The sequence below is a fragment of the Lepisma saccharinum genome, chromosome 16 (assembly GCF_977018435.1).
Source record: "Lepisma saccharinum chromosome 16, izLepSacc3.1, whole genome shotgun sequence".
Classification (NCBI taxonomy): domain Eukaryota; kingdom Metazoa; phylum Arthropoda; class Insecta; order Zygentoma; family Lepismatidae; genus Lepisma; species Lepisma saccharinum.
In genome coordinates this window covers 14,176,446-14,189,691 of record NC_139244.1, presented here as the reverse complement: position 1 = coordinate 14,189,691, position 13,246 = coordinate 14,176,446, and the positions used below count along the sequence as shown (strand labels likewise).

At 38.6% G+C, this 13,246-nt stretch overlaps 1 protein-coding gene across 3 annotated transcripts in view; it reads left to right on the top strand.

Moving 5' to 3' along the window:
* The window catches only part of LOC145999925 (1,5-anhydro-D-fructose reductase-like), a 35,416-nt gene that overhangs the window by 3,208 nt on the left and 18,962 nt on the right, over window positions 1-13,246 (top strand). For 2 of the 3 annotated variants that reach the window (XM_083137211.1, XM_083137210.1), the window contains exons 2-4: window positions 2,384-2,515; window positions 11,358-11,525; window positions 12,458-12,661. In XM_083137211.1, coding sequence (XP_082993337.1) covers window positions 2,402-2,515; window positions 11,358-11,525; window positions 12,458-12,661 — 486 coding nt within the window. In that variant the 5' untranslated portion in view covers window positions 2,384-2,401. Of the gene's footprint in view, window positions 1-2,151; window positions 2,516-11,357; window positions 11,526-12,457; window positions 12,662-13,246 lie in introns of those variants that run through there. The other variant, XM_083137209.1, reaches the window with a different exon arrangement.

Sequence of the window (13,246 nt, the reverse complement as noted above, 5' to 3'; positions counted from 1 at the left end):
TCTCTTTAAATCATAGTTACCCTAACCTAACCTCATAAACTCGTGGTTATTTTCAAGGCATCACTATGAAAGACGCGTGTGTTTGGAATGCTGTGCTTTTCTCCATGCTGCATGGAAATAATAATTCAAATTATTATTATTATTATTAGTAGTAGTAGTAGTAGAAGTAGTAATAGTAATATTATTGTCCCAGATCTTTGACTGTGAAAAATTGGCCATTTATTTTTTCCCACAGCATTATTCATAATATTCCACAAGCTCAAAGGGGGGGGGGTTAAACCCCGTAACCCCCCCTTGCGTACGCCCCTGATTAACTTAGAGAAATATTAATCGCCTCTTTAAGTTTATCGTTCTGCCCGTGCCACACACCAAGCAATATCACGTGACTTTCCGATCCGATGTTTCAGGGGAACTGCAACAGCTGCAGTGTCAAAAAGCGATATCTCTCACATAACAAACCTCTTATCACTGATACGTATTAATGGAATGTATGGAGCGTCTAAATATGCCGTCTTTATTCTTTCGAAACAGATTTTTGAATCTGAAAAGTTATATAAAAAAGTAACCGAGTTACAGGTGTTTCGCACATTTAGTTACTGTTACTTTAAAAACTAAATGTAAGTAACATTTTAGCAGATCGCTCTACGACGCCAAGGGTCCTTGGTTAGATTCCTGGACTGGGCATGGTCCATTTATCAATTTCATCATATCATCACTCATCCCAATCTTCGCAAATTAGCCAAAAGTGGCACAATAAGCAAATCAATCAATCAATGAAGTAACATTTAGAGTTACTTTCTTCTTTTATTGATCTTCTAAATGAGGATCAAACTGCGAGATGATACTTTCTTTCGATTTGATATGGATTTGTTACTTTAGGTTAATCGCGACGATGAGGATGAGTGATGAAATTAATGAATGGGTACTCACAAAAAAAAACATGCACAGACCGGGATTCGAACTCGGAATCGTCGTAGCGTGCTGTGCTAACCTCTCCGCCACGCCGATGCTTCCTGTCGTGCGAAAACGTAAATAAATGTAATTGTAAAAATAATTGAAAGTTTCCAGTGGAGAGAAATTTCAGTGACTATTCTTGACGCATTGAGACATACACTATCTGGCCATTCGTCACCGGACACCCCATCAGGTGGCATCATAGTGTGGTCGTGTTTCTCCTGGTATGTTCTTGGTCCTCTTGTGTTAGTGCGTGGAAACATGAATGCAGATGCATACCAAATGATCCTGGACAATTCTGCGCTACCGACATTGTGGGCACAATTCGGTAGTGGTCCTTATCTGTCTCAGCACGACAATGCCCCATGTCATACGGCAGGTGTGATCAACACGTGGTTCGAGGACATGGGTGTGCAAAAACTTGATTGGCCCGCCCAAAGTCCTGATCTCAACCCGATTGAGCATTTTTGGGACGAGTTGGAGCGCCGGTTGAGAGCCAGGCCACACCGCCCAAAAAACACTAAAGAGTTGTTCGCCGCTTTGCAAGAGGAATGGAGCAGGATTCCCGTCGAAACCTATCGCAATTTGGTGGGCAGTCTTCCTCAGAGGGTTGCGGCTGTACTTGCTGCGAAAGCTGGCCCCACACGATACTGACGGACGCCTGAAACCGGATTAAAGTACTCGTTCCAGGTGTCCGGTGACGAATGGCCAGATAGTGTATAATTTATATCGATACATAGTCACACCTACTCCCTCTCCCCGAAGGGGCAAAAATTAACAACCAGAGGGAGGGAGAGAGAAGGGGTTATTGATTTGGGTTCGTTTTAAGTCGAATTTATGCACAGAAAGGCCAATCAGTTTAATGTGAGATCCGAACAACTATGTGTCTCTACCGGGTATCGAACCCGGGACACCTTGATGGGGAAGGGGATTGGGATTCATCCACCATGGTTACTAATTGTAAATGCGTTACAAGCAACTTTTTACTCCGAAAGACTATTTTTTGATCGGTTAACATTACTCGTCGGGTGCCGCAAGTAGAGCTCGAACGTGCACTGCAATTCAGATTTGGCCGCACAGCGCTGTCAAAAGCGATACCGCCTTAGAGTATAGGATACCGCCAAAACGAACAGGATCACAGGACCTAACAGAACACATGGCTGACTTGGCAGTACGGTGCTAGCGTCTGGCCAATATGTAAACAGCAGGAAAGCTGTCAGATGGGCACTTCCGATGTTGTGGTTCTAAAAATGGAACGCACCACTTGGACTCTTTTCAAGTTCGAGTTTTTTCTTTAGGCCTAAAATAATACTACGTGAATTCGCGAAGCGGTTTCAATGTTACCTTCTTCTCTACGCGGGTGATTCTGCATTTCATTGAAATATTAACTTTACTTGTAACCTCATGCTGAAAGTGATTGTTTTGTAAGTAATTCCAGAGAACAAGGATGCCTGTTATTGAAGAAATTCAGACGGAACCCGAAACAACGACCGAATCTTGTCCAACTGTTCGGCTGCCTTCAGGGTACGATATGCCCATTGTTGGACTTGGAACTTGGCAGGTAAGTGTTGAAATTCGTCGATTCAGTTAGGTATTACACCCCCCCCCCCTCCGTGTTTATATGTGGCAGGCTGAAAGATACTTGGAATTTCGTTTTCCACACAAGAGATAATGTTGCAGTTGAGTTTCTTTCTGGGGAAAAGGGGGGGAGGGGTGCTTTCTAATTCATTGCCCTGAAACTTGCACGTAGAGTATGGACGCAAACGAGGAAAGGGATGTAATGCAGAGGGGGAGACTGATGGGGCTACAGCACTACAGCCCTCCCGGAATATTGAGAAAATCAAAATTTTCAAATTAAAGCAGTAAAATACTCGGGGAAATTAAAATTGCAAACTCTCATTTAAAATGATACTTACAAAATATTTTATTGTGTATTCTCTCCCCCGCCCCCCTCCTAGACAGAACCTTTGTAATATCCACCTTTCCAAAAAAAATCCTGCGTATACCAGTGGCGTAAGGGGTAACCTTTTGAGAAGGCACCCAAATGTCAACCTCACGTAGTGCACCCTTGCAGGCCAACGAGGCTCTGGCGCCTGGACCTACGGCCAGTATATCATGTGTAGAACTGTGTGTTGTCAGGGTGCGAAATCATTGAAGACTGGTGAGGGGAAGATCTTAATCTACACCCCATACACACATACATAAATAAATTATTATTATATGGATATGTATAATGTTATTAAATATAAAAGTCAATTAATTACTAAATATTTTTTAAAAAACATTATTATTAAATACACAGAAAGTAATTAATTCGTTACTTTTATAGACCTATATATCGGATATGTGTAAAGTAGCAAATTAATTCCTTTACTAACTGGTTAAAGATGTCAATAAATTACGAAATAGTGTTATGTACATGCTTTTGTTTAGTTTTTGTATTAATACAAAACTATTATAATTCTTCTTTTATTGCACGCATATTGTTATTGTTGTAGACAGAGTAATAATCTCTTGAAAAAGAGAGAAAGCATTCTGCACTCACTGTTTTTTTTTTTTCGATATTATCATTAGTAAAGTTCATAAGAAGTAAATACTAATTGCTTGTATTTTGTTGTTACAAGAAAAACTCTCCCCCGGGGAAATTTTGAGGTCAAGTTTGTTGGTGGGGGAATCCCCCCAGGATTTCGCACCCTGTATGTGCTGGGTGTATCTTTATAGCCTCAGCTTTTAACTACTTAAGGAGATTTTAGTTCACAGATACAGGTACTGATTTTAGCTACGTTAAGGAGCTGGACCCCATATAATGTGACAGCTGGGAATAGCCTAAGCACTGACGCATCCACAATTTTAATCTCGATCAATCAAGCAAACGAGAATCGACAGTGTAATCTGATAATTTCTTTTTAATAATGAAATATGAAATGAAAGGATATGTGCAAGCAATTACGGAAAGCAGGTACATAATTATTTAATTTGCATTTTAAATTGTAATACTTCATAATACCGTTAAATTTACAAAAATATTAAATTTTTAACACATTTTTTTGAAGTTATAAAATGAGACATTTGATTTGTACTTCTGACTACTACATTTCATTTTTATGAACAGTAAAGGTATTATTTTTTCCTTGTGATTTGAAGAATTGTTTTCTTAACATATATATTCAGAATAACAAATACCCATACTATACTCTGTCCCAGGAATCTCTGGAGTGAGCGAATAAAAGTAAGTCTCGGTGGAAGTAGTGGTTCGAGAGGGCTCTACCCATGAACACATGCAAGGGAACAGGATTGCTCGGAGAGAAAAAATCGACTGCAGATACCAGCCTTTTAAGCTTCGCTCCGCCCATTTGTTATGGACAGCCTTGCTCCAGACATTCCCAGGATAGAGTGTAACAATTCAAGCCATTCATTTTATTATTTTCCTTTGCTCTTTCACCACCTTTGGCTAATTGCGGCGTGATGAGATGGAGGAGGGACAATGGCAAACACCCATGGACAAACTCCAGAGAATTATACTGGATACGATTCCAGGCACCAGAGCCTTGTTAAAATGCAAGAATGCAACTTTCATGTACTACATGAAAGAGTGACTCCCCTCCCCTCAAATCCACCAGGCTTAACCATGTTGCTTGTATTTTGAAGGAAAATACCTTGGCTTTGATTCGCATTTGCATAGATATGTGTTATTTCTTCAATTTATCAGCATATGGTGATAAATTTGAAAAGCATACACACCATGTATATGCAAGTTTAAGTGTAACACTGCATGGGAGATTTCACTCCAAAGAACCAAGTGATTCATGTTGCATGTCACTTGTAGCAGAACAAATTGAATGCAGGCTCGAACTGGAGCAGTAAAGAAACGTTGCTATCTTGGATGCTTCTCAAAGGAGTGTATCACATGTTTCTCACTCCAATTTGCTGCTTGTCACATATCAGGCAATGCAAGGTCTCCACCAGCCCTCAACTTCTAGGCCTCCTTTGAACTTTGCCAAAAGAAAAGAAATTGCTTTACTTGCATGTATAACAATTGTGAGCTCTTGCTAGAAAATGATTGAATCCCTTCGCCTTTCACATTGTTTACAAAAAATGACTTTTCAAAAATATTATGGAATAACAACTTACTTACAAAAATAAAAAATCAAAGTATATAACATTAAGATCTGGAACTTCTAAAGGTTTAATACTTACCTCCATATACAGGGTCCGGCAGAGGAGTTAGACGGTTTTGAAATGTGAATAACACAACTAATTTTCAAAGGTACAAATTATTACTACAGAAATACAGATTATGGTATGCCATTTTAAGTTGTTGTATACCAATTGCCATGGCAATTCTTTATGACTTAAAAATGATGTCCAAGTGACTTCCATTTATGTGTACACACATTCGAAGCCTCTCCCAAAAGTTGTGGACGGCACGTTGCAATATTTCACCATCAATGTTTGCAATTTCATCTCTAATTGCAAGCTTTGGGTCATCTAATATGCGATGTTTATTCACATACACTTTGGATTTGAGGAATCCCCACAGAAAAATCACAGATTGTAAGGTCTGGTGACCGAGGAGGCCAGGGTATGTCACCAAACCGGGAAATGACATGTCCTGGAAAAGTTGACGAACAACAAGCATAGAGAATCTAGATGTGTGAGCCGTTGCTCCATCTTGTTGGAACCATATGTCTTGCTGATTTATCCTACGCCGAAGCCGACAAAGTTCTGGTAAAACAAGAGTATTCATCAATGCGATATAGCGTTCGGAGTTCACTGTCACACAATCCCCATCCTCATCTTCGAAGAAATACGGGCCGATGACACCAAACACTCGATGTTGCACATTCCAGGGCTCCATGCTTACTGGGCTGACAACCGTTAAGCAGGCCACTAACTACTCACCGGATCGCCGATTGTTGATTTGAATTTATTTCAATTGTTCAAACGGACAAAGTGTTGACTCAAGACCTTACATAGGTCATTTAAAAGGAAAGGAAAAAGGCCTTCGAATGTGTATAGAAGTAAATTGAAGGCATCATTTTTTTTTACACGAACTGTCGTGGTAAATAAAAATGGCAATTTTTAACACATTTGGCCTGATTCAAATAATCGACAAACCCACTCGAATCACAGCAAATAGTAGGACACTCTTAGACTTCATAGCAATAGATAATACTGAACTTGTTCACAGGTCGAATGTTGAAAACCCTATAGGTACCTCTGATCACTGTCTCACATATGTATCGTTGGTTTGTGAGAAGCCCATAAAGCAGATGAAATACGTTACATATCTTGACTTTTCTAATTTTGATAGTGATAAATTTGAAAATGATATGAAAGCCGTAGATTGGGAATTGCTGAAACCTATCCATGATATTGAAGACAAAATAAACTATTTTAATTCAAAAATCATCAGCGTCTGTGAAATTCATGCACCTACTAAAATGGCAAGGGTAGGTAAAAAATATACTCCATGGATCACAGATAATGTAAAACTAGTAATGAAACTCAGGGATAACGCCTTACGTAAATTTAAAAGAACAAATAACCCACACAACTGGCTACAATACAAGGATCTGCGTAACTTCACAACGTCAATTACAAGGCAGGAAAAGAAAGCATATTTCACATCCCATATAAACAGCAGAAATATGAACACACGTGGTACCTGGCAAAAATTAAAAGATTTAGGCATTGTTCATAAAACTACAAATAATATTGATGCCCTTCCATCTAATCTTAGGGATGCAGATGTTATGAACAACCATTTTGTTAGCGTAACACAGAACTTCAATTTTTCTGAAACACTTATCCAAAAACAGTACAATTACTTCATGACAAACAAGAATGAGAATACCACAGATTTATGTTTCACAATTAAAACAATAACAGAACTTGACATATATAAGGCAATACATAGTATACACTCGAATGCAGCTGGAGCTGATAAAATCACAGTTAAAATGTTAAAGTTATCGCTTCCCTTTGTACTGCCTGCACTAACACAAATCATCAATTTCTCTATCTGCACTGGAGAATTTCCCTCCATATGGAAGGAAGCTCACGTAATCCCACTAGCAAAGAAGAAGAATATTCAAAGTCTTGATGACCTTAAACCAATAAGCTTGCTGCCTGTTGTCTCCAAAATTCTTGAAAAAGTAGTGTGTCAGCATTTCACCAAATTTGTTGATGCGAACAATATATTACCAGAATTACAGTCAGGTTTTCGCAGTAAACATAGTACTGCCACAAAAGTAGTAGATGACTTCCTTCATTTCATGGATGAATGGAGTGCAGTCATACTAGCCCTCTTAGACCTCAGCAAAGCCTTCGATAGTGTACGGCATGATCTACTTTTAGCTAAACTCAGATATTATAACTTCAGCCCATTAGCAATCAAGTGGTTCAACTCGTATCTTACAGACAGACACCAGAAGGTACAAATGCCTGGCACTCCACTATCATTTTCAAAATCTGTGCCAATAAAAACTGGGGTGCCTCAGGGATCAATATTGGGGCCACTATTGTTTACTTTATACACAGCAGACTTATTGAGAGCAATACAAACATGTACATATCATTTCTATGCTGATGACACACAGATATACCTACCTACCATGCCAATTACAGTTAGGCGTGATGTTATGGTACTCAACGATGAATTAAAAAGAATTTCCACCTGGTGTGATTCCAATGCACTGATTTTAAATCCCAAAAAATCCACATACATGTTACTGGGGAACAGACAAACAATTACGAACAACAAGTATAACGACATAGTCTTGAAGATACTCTATGTGATCAGAAGTATCCGGACACCCACCTGAAAATAAAGTTAAAGTTTGGGCAACCCTCCATCGGGAACACTGGCAGTCAATACAGTGTTGGTCCACCCTCAGCCTTGATGACAGCATTCATTCTCACAGGCATACTTTCAATCAGGTTCTGGAAGGTTTTCTGAGGAATGGCAGCCCATTCCTTGCAGAGCGCCAAAATGAGAAGAGGTATTGATGTTGATCGGTGTGGTCTAGCACGAAGTCGGCATTCCGAAACATCCCAGAGATGTTCAAATCAGGACTCTGCGCAGGCCAGTCCATTAGTGGGACGTTGTTGTCGTCAAACCACTCCCCCACAAGCCCTGCAGTATGGATGAGTGCTCGGTCGTGTTGAAAGACACAATGGTCATCCACGAACTGGTCTTTGACGGTAGGCAGCATGAAAACTGTTAAAATGTCAACATAAGCTTGTGCCGTGACATTGGCATGTAAAGCAACAAGGAGCCAAGCCCCCTCCAGGAGAAATATGACCACACTGTAACTCCGCCAACTCCGAATTTCACTGTCGGCACTATACAGGCTGGTAGATGTTGTTCACCAGGCATTCACCACACCCACACCCTACCATCGGATCGCCACATTGTGTACTGTGATTCCTCACTCCACACAACGGTTTTCCACTGTTCTATGGCCCAGTTTCGATGCTCCTTGCACCACACGAGGCGGCATTTGGCATTTGTCTGTATGATGTTTGACTTATGGGCAGCTGCTCGGCCATGGAAACCAAGTTGCCACACCTTGCGCCCAACAGTAATGGTGCTTGGAGTAGATCCTGATGCAGTTCGGAATTCCTCTGTGATGGTGGCGATGGATGATTGACGATAATGCTGTACGACCCTCTTCAACACTCGATGGTCTCTGGAGGTCAACATGGGAGGTTGGCCTGCACGCTTTTGGGTTGTACACATCCCTTCACTATAACATCGGAAACAGTGGACAGAGGGATGTTTAGGAGGGTGGAAATCTCACACACAGACTTCCTACACAAGTGGCACCCAACCAACTGACCACGTTGAAAGTCTGTGAGTTCCTCAAACCATCCCATACTGCTGTCTCACACTGTCTGCAAACTACTGAGTTTGCTGATTATGTGTTCCACGCGGTAGATGGCAGTACTGTGTCACCCTCTATGATAAATACACATTTCGCGGTGTGTCCGGATACTTTTGATCACATAGAGTACGTGGGACGTGCAAACTGCATAAAACAACATCTAAAAACCTGGGTTTGGTGATTGATAGTTCTCTCACTTGGACAGAACACATCAATGGACTGTGTAGAAAATCATTCTACATTCTCAGAAATTTATATAGGTCTCAAAATTATCTAACAGAAAAAGTTAAACTGAAGCTCGTTGAGCTCTTATTGTGGTCACTCTTTGATTACTGTGATGTAGTTTATGGTCCTGGGGTCTCAGTCAGAGATAAAAGGAAAATTCAGGTGATGCAAAATTCTTGCATACGATTTGCATTGAACATAAGAAAATATGAACATATCCTGCCTCATTTGAACACAAAGAAAATATTAACAATGGACAGAAGAAGGCATCTGCACTATATCACCTTCATAAACAAAATTTTGAAAGTAAGTAAACCAGATTATCTATTTAGAAAACTTAAAATAGGCACTCAAATACACTCACACTTCACGCGAGGGCATAACAAACTTTTTACATGTCATTACAGTACCGCCTCCTTCAAATCATCATTCTCGGTAAATGCAGTTTCAACCTGGAATAAATTACCCATAACAATAACTAACCAATCAACACTGCATGCTCTTAAATCCACAGCAAAGGACTATCTACTATGTAAACAGTTAGAATCTAGAAGCACACACGAATAAAAATTCATCCCACAATGTATTAATGTCAATGTAAGAATTTGATATTACTTCATGTCAAATATTTCTATTTTTGCACTATCAAAGATTAACAAATATGCATTTACGTGTACACGTGTGTGTGTGCCTGCATATATATATATACACACACTTAAAATTGTATTTAGGAATTTAGTTTTATGTGTATACATATACTCATTAATTGTATCTTTACAGTTCTTATTTGATTTCAAATTGTCCATACGTTTTTCTTTTATCTTTCTTACTTATTTACTATTATTATTATTATTTTTGGTTTTGTTTCTTTTTTTCTTATTGGATATATATACCTTTTGTAACTGTAGACTGTATTCTGACAAGGGTTAGGTGGGAGAACAGCGTACGCTGAACCTCACCCGCTCAATAAAGATATATGATTATTATTATAACCTGTATTTCTATAGTAATAGATTTTTGTACCTTTGAAAATTAAGTGTGTTATTCACATTTCAAAACCATCTAACTCCTCTGCCAGACCCTGTATAATGACATGCTTGATTTGGATTCCATATATCAGATGTGTAGGCCTATCTGGTTGAGGCAGTATGCTCGAGGAGGTACTCCATAGAAAACTCTTGGGTGAAACATGCAATTTATCCTTTGCTTTAATACTTTCTTCACCCAGCTGGAATTTTCTATTGCTCGAGGAAAACTCTTGGGTGAAACATGCAATTTATTCTTTGCTTTGTTTAATACTTTCTTTACCCAGCTGGAATTTTCTATTGGTTCTAATTGAAATTTCAATTGGAATGTATTGGATGCCTAATATAGCTATTGGAATGTATTGGTTTCAATCCGAATCTAAACTGAAACCAATTGGAAAATCAAGATAATTTCCAATTGGTGAATTGTATCCAATTGTAAATTTGTATATATTGGAGAATCAGACTCAAAGCATAGGTAGTTTAATTTTTGACACCACATTTTCTGTGATTTCGAAGTTCATTGGAAAAAACAGCACACTTCTACTAAATTTCTTCTGAATTCTAATGCATACTACTGAAGTCAGATTTATCTTAATAAATACCTAAGAACTCTTTCTTAAGAACCAACTCAACCTTAAAGAGCTAGTAGTTGGAATAAATGTTCATAATAGTTTTTGTTTTTTTTTGCAATATGGAATTTCCATGCTTATTCTTGTGTGTATGTAATGCAATTGGAAAAATGAGCACTCTTTTGATCAACTAAGTCGATCTCCATGGTGTTTTGTTTGTTTATCACTTTCTCAAGTGTTGTGGGACAGGTTCTTTGTTTAACCTAATTTGCTGCTGTTTTCACAAGTACGTATAAAGGAAGAACAACATGTCAATTTATGACTGAAGCAGCATGTTTTTTGATTTTCTGTAAGTGTGTAAAAACACAATGAAGCTACAGAGTTAAAAAAAAGTGTTCATATATTTCAAAAATTTTTGTATGTGAAAGTTTTTCCAAGTTACAAATTTCACATGCTTTACACGAAATTTATTTTAGTTGTTTTATATGATATAAGATTTCTTCATTGCATTTACAGTTGTATAGATAAGAATTTTTCACAAGCAATTTCCAGCTGGGCATCTTTATGAAATGTCATAAAGATAATATTGCAACAGACAAAACTATCAGTGCAGGGGGGAAGGGGGGTATGGATAATTTCATTGTGAAATTAATTTGTGGTACACACACTGTTCTGCTTTTCTTTAATTTCAGTCGAAACCTGAGGAAGTTGAACTAGCAGTAAACACAGCTCTGGAGAGTGGATATCGCCTGATTGACACTGCCTATAATTACAATAACGAAGAAGCAATTGGAAAAGTATTAAGTAGCTGGTTGAATTCAGGAAAGATCAAAAGAGAAGATCTCTTCATTGTCACCAAGGTAAGTAGATGTGTGTGGTGCATTCTGAAATGTAAAATCATAATGGCAGCTTTGGCAAATGTTATAAACACATTTATTCATATATTTCTTGTTTTGTCACGGTCTTTTTGCTCCTCTAAATTAGAGGAGTATTCCTTGGCTTGCATTTATTACTGAGGATTCGCTTGTAACTTCAGTCTGAAAGCTCCCTAAAAGTGAAGAGTGAAAGTTTTGCACCAGGTGTGCATTTACTTCACTATCGTCAGAATTGACACTGCTACTAAAAAAAAACCCTGGTTAACAAGAGGGTAGGAATTTCTCCCCATGTTGCAAGTGGAAGTATTTTTTAAAGTTTATTATTAAGTTAGATACAATGTTTGAAAAATATTTAGAATTAAATGTATTCTTTACAGAAGAAAAAAATTCAACAACTTAAACTTACAGCTGATCAAATGGAAGTATCAACTTTTCCGCCTGGCAAGCAAATCTTCAACCTGTCCTCTTTCCATTCGTGTGTTTTTCTGTGCCATTGATATTCCCAAGAGAAGTAAAATAATACGCCCGTAAGCTAATGATAAGTTTTCTCATCCTCCTACAACACAGTGTACAGACCTCTCTTTTGCCAGCTCGCTGTGGGAGGCACAGTTTAGGGTTCTCGCATCTGACTGGACACAAACTGTTCCTCCTGCCCTTAATGTCAAGCATTAGTTACATGAGAGGCAGAATGATTCCAATGTATTTCATGACTATTGTTACTGCTTCTCCAAATATTGACCAGACTGTCCACATGTACAGGAAATGGGGGGATGCAAAAGTTTCCCTCAAGATTGCTGAAGCACAAGCAACTGCAAATATCTCAGTGAGCTACCAATGGCTCATGATTGATGGTTTGATGTAACTACCCCATTTAGGTGTCCTGTCAAAATAGCCTGTAAATCCCCTTTGTTTTACAGCTTCCTCACATTGGTAATCGTCCCAGTGATGTAGAAACCTACTTGAGCAAATCCCTTAAGAGGCTGCAGCTGAGCTACGTGGACTTGTACCTCATCCACCTGCCCTTCAGCTTCCAGCCTAACAGTGATGGGGAAGCACCAGAAACAGATGAAGATGGTAAAATAGTCCTGGACAAGACAACTGATCATGTAGCCATATGGAAGGTAATATAATTCAATTTTTTTGCATATTTAATTTACGCTAATGCAAGCTAAATAAAATAATACTAACTGGGTCCCTACAAATTACCTCATATTTGCAGGTGATCTTTAAATAAATTCCAGACCATGCTAATAAGGAAGTTTTAAACTGCACTTGATATTCAATACATTTTATTCAACACTGTTGAAACTAAAAAGCAACAAAAATGAACTGTAAACTTATATTTATGTAGATTATCACCCATCAAGAAATAGGTTCTATAAAAATAAAAGGTGCAACTTCTCAAGGAAGGTAGGAAAGGAACCCTCTGCAATCTCCATCTCTGTGTGAGGAATAGGGTATTGATGGATATATCATAAAATTTATGTAGTTCATGTACTTATGAATCATGCTACAAGGTATTTGTATTTCTATTTTATGCTGCTTTTCTGCCTCTAAGCAATCCTGAGGATGAAGGATGATTACTGGATACTTACAAAGGAACACACATGGTCAGTTGCGGCGATAGGGTTCCAAAACTGAAAGGGGGCGAAGACAGTTAACTTTCCATTGGTAGATAGCATAGTGCAGGGGCAAAAGTGGCAAAA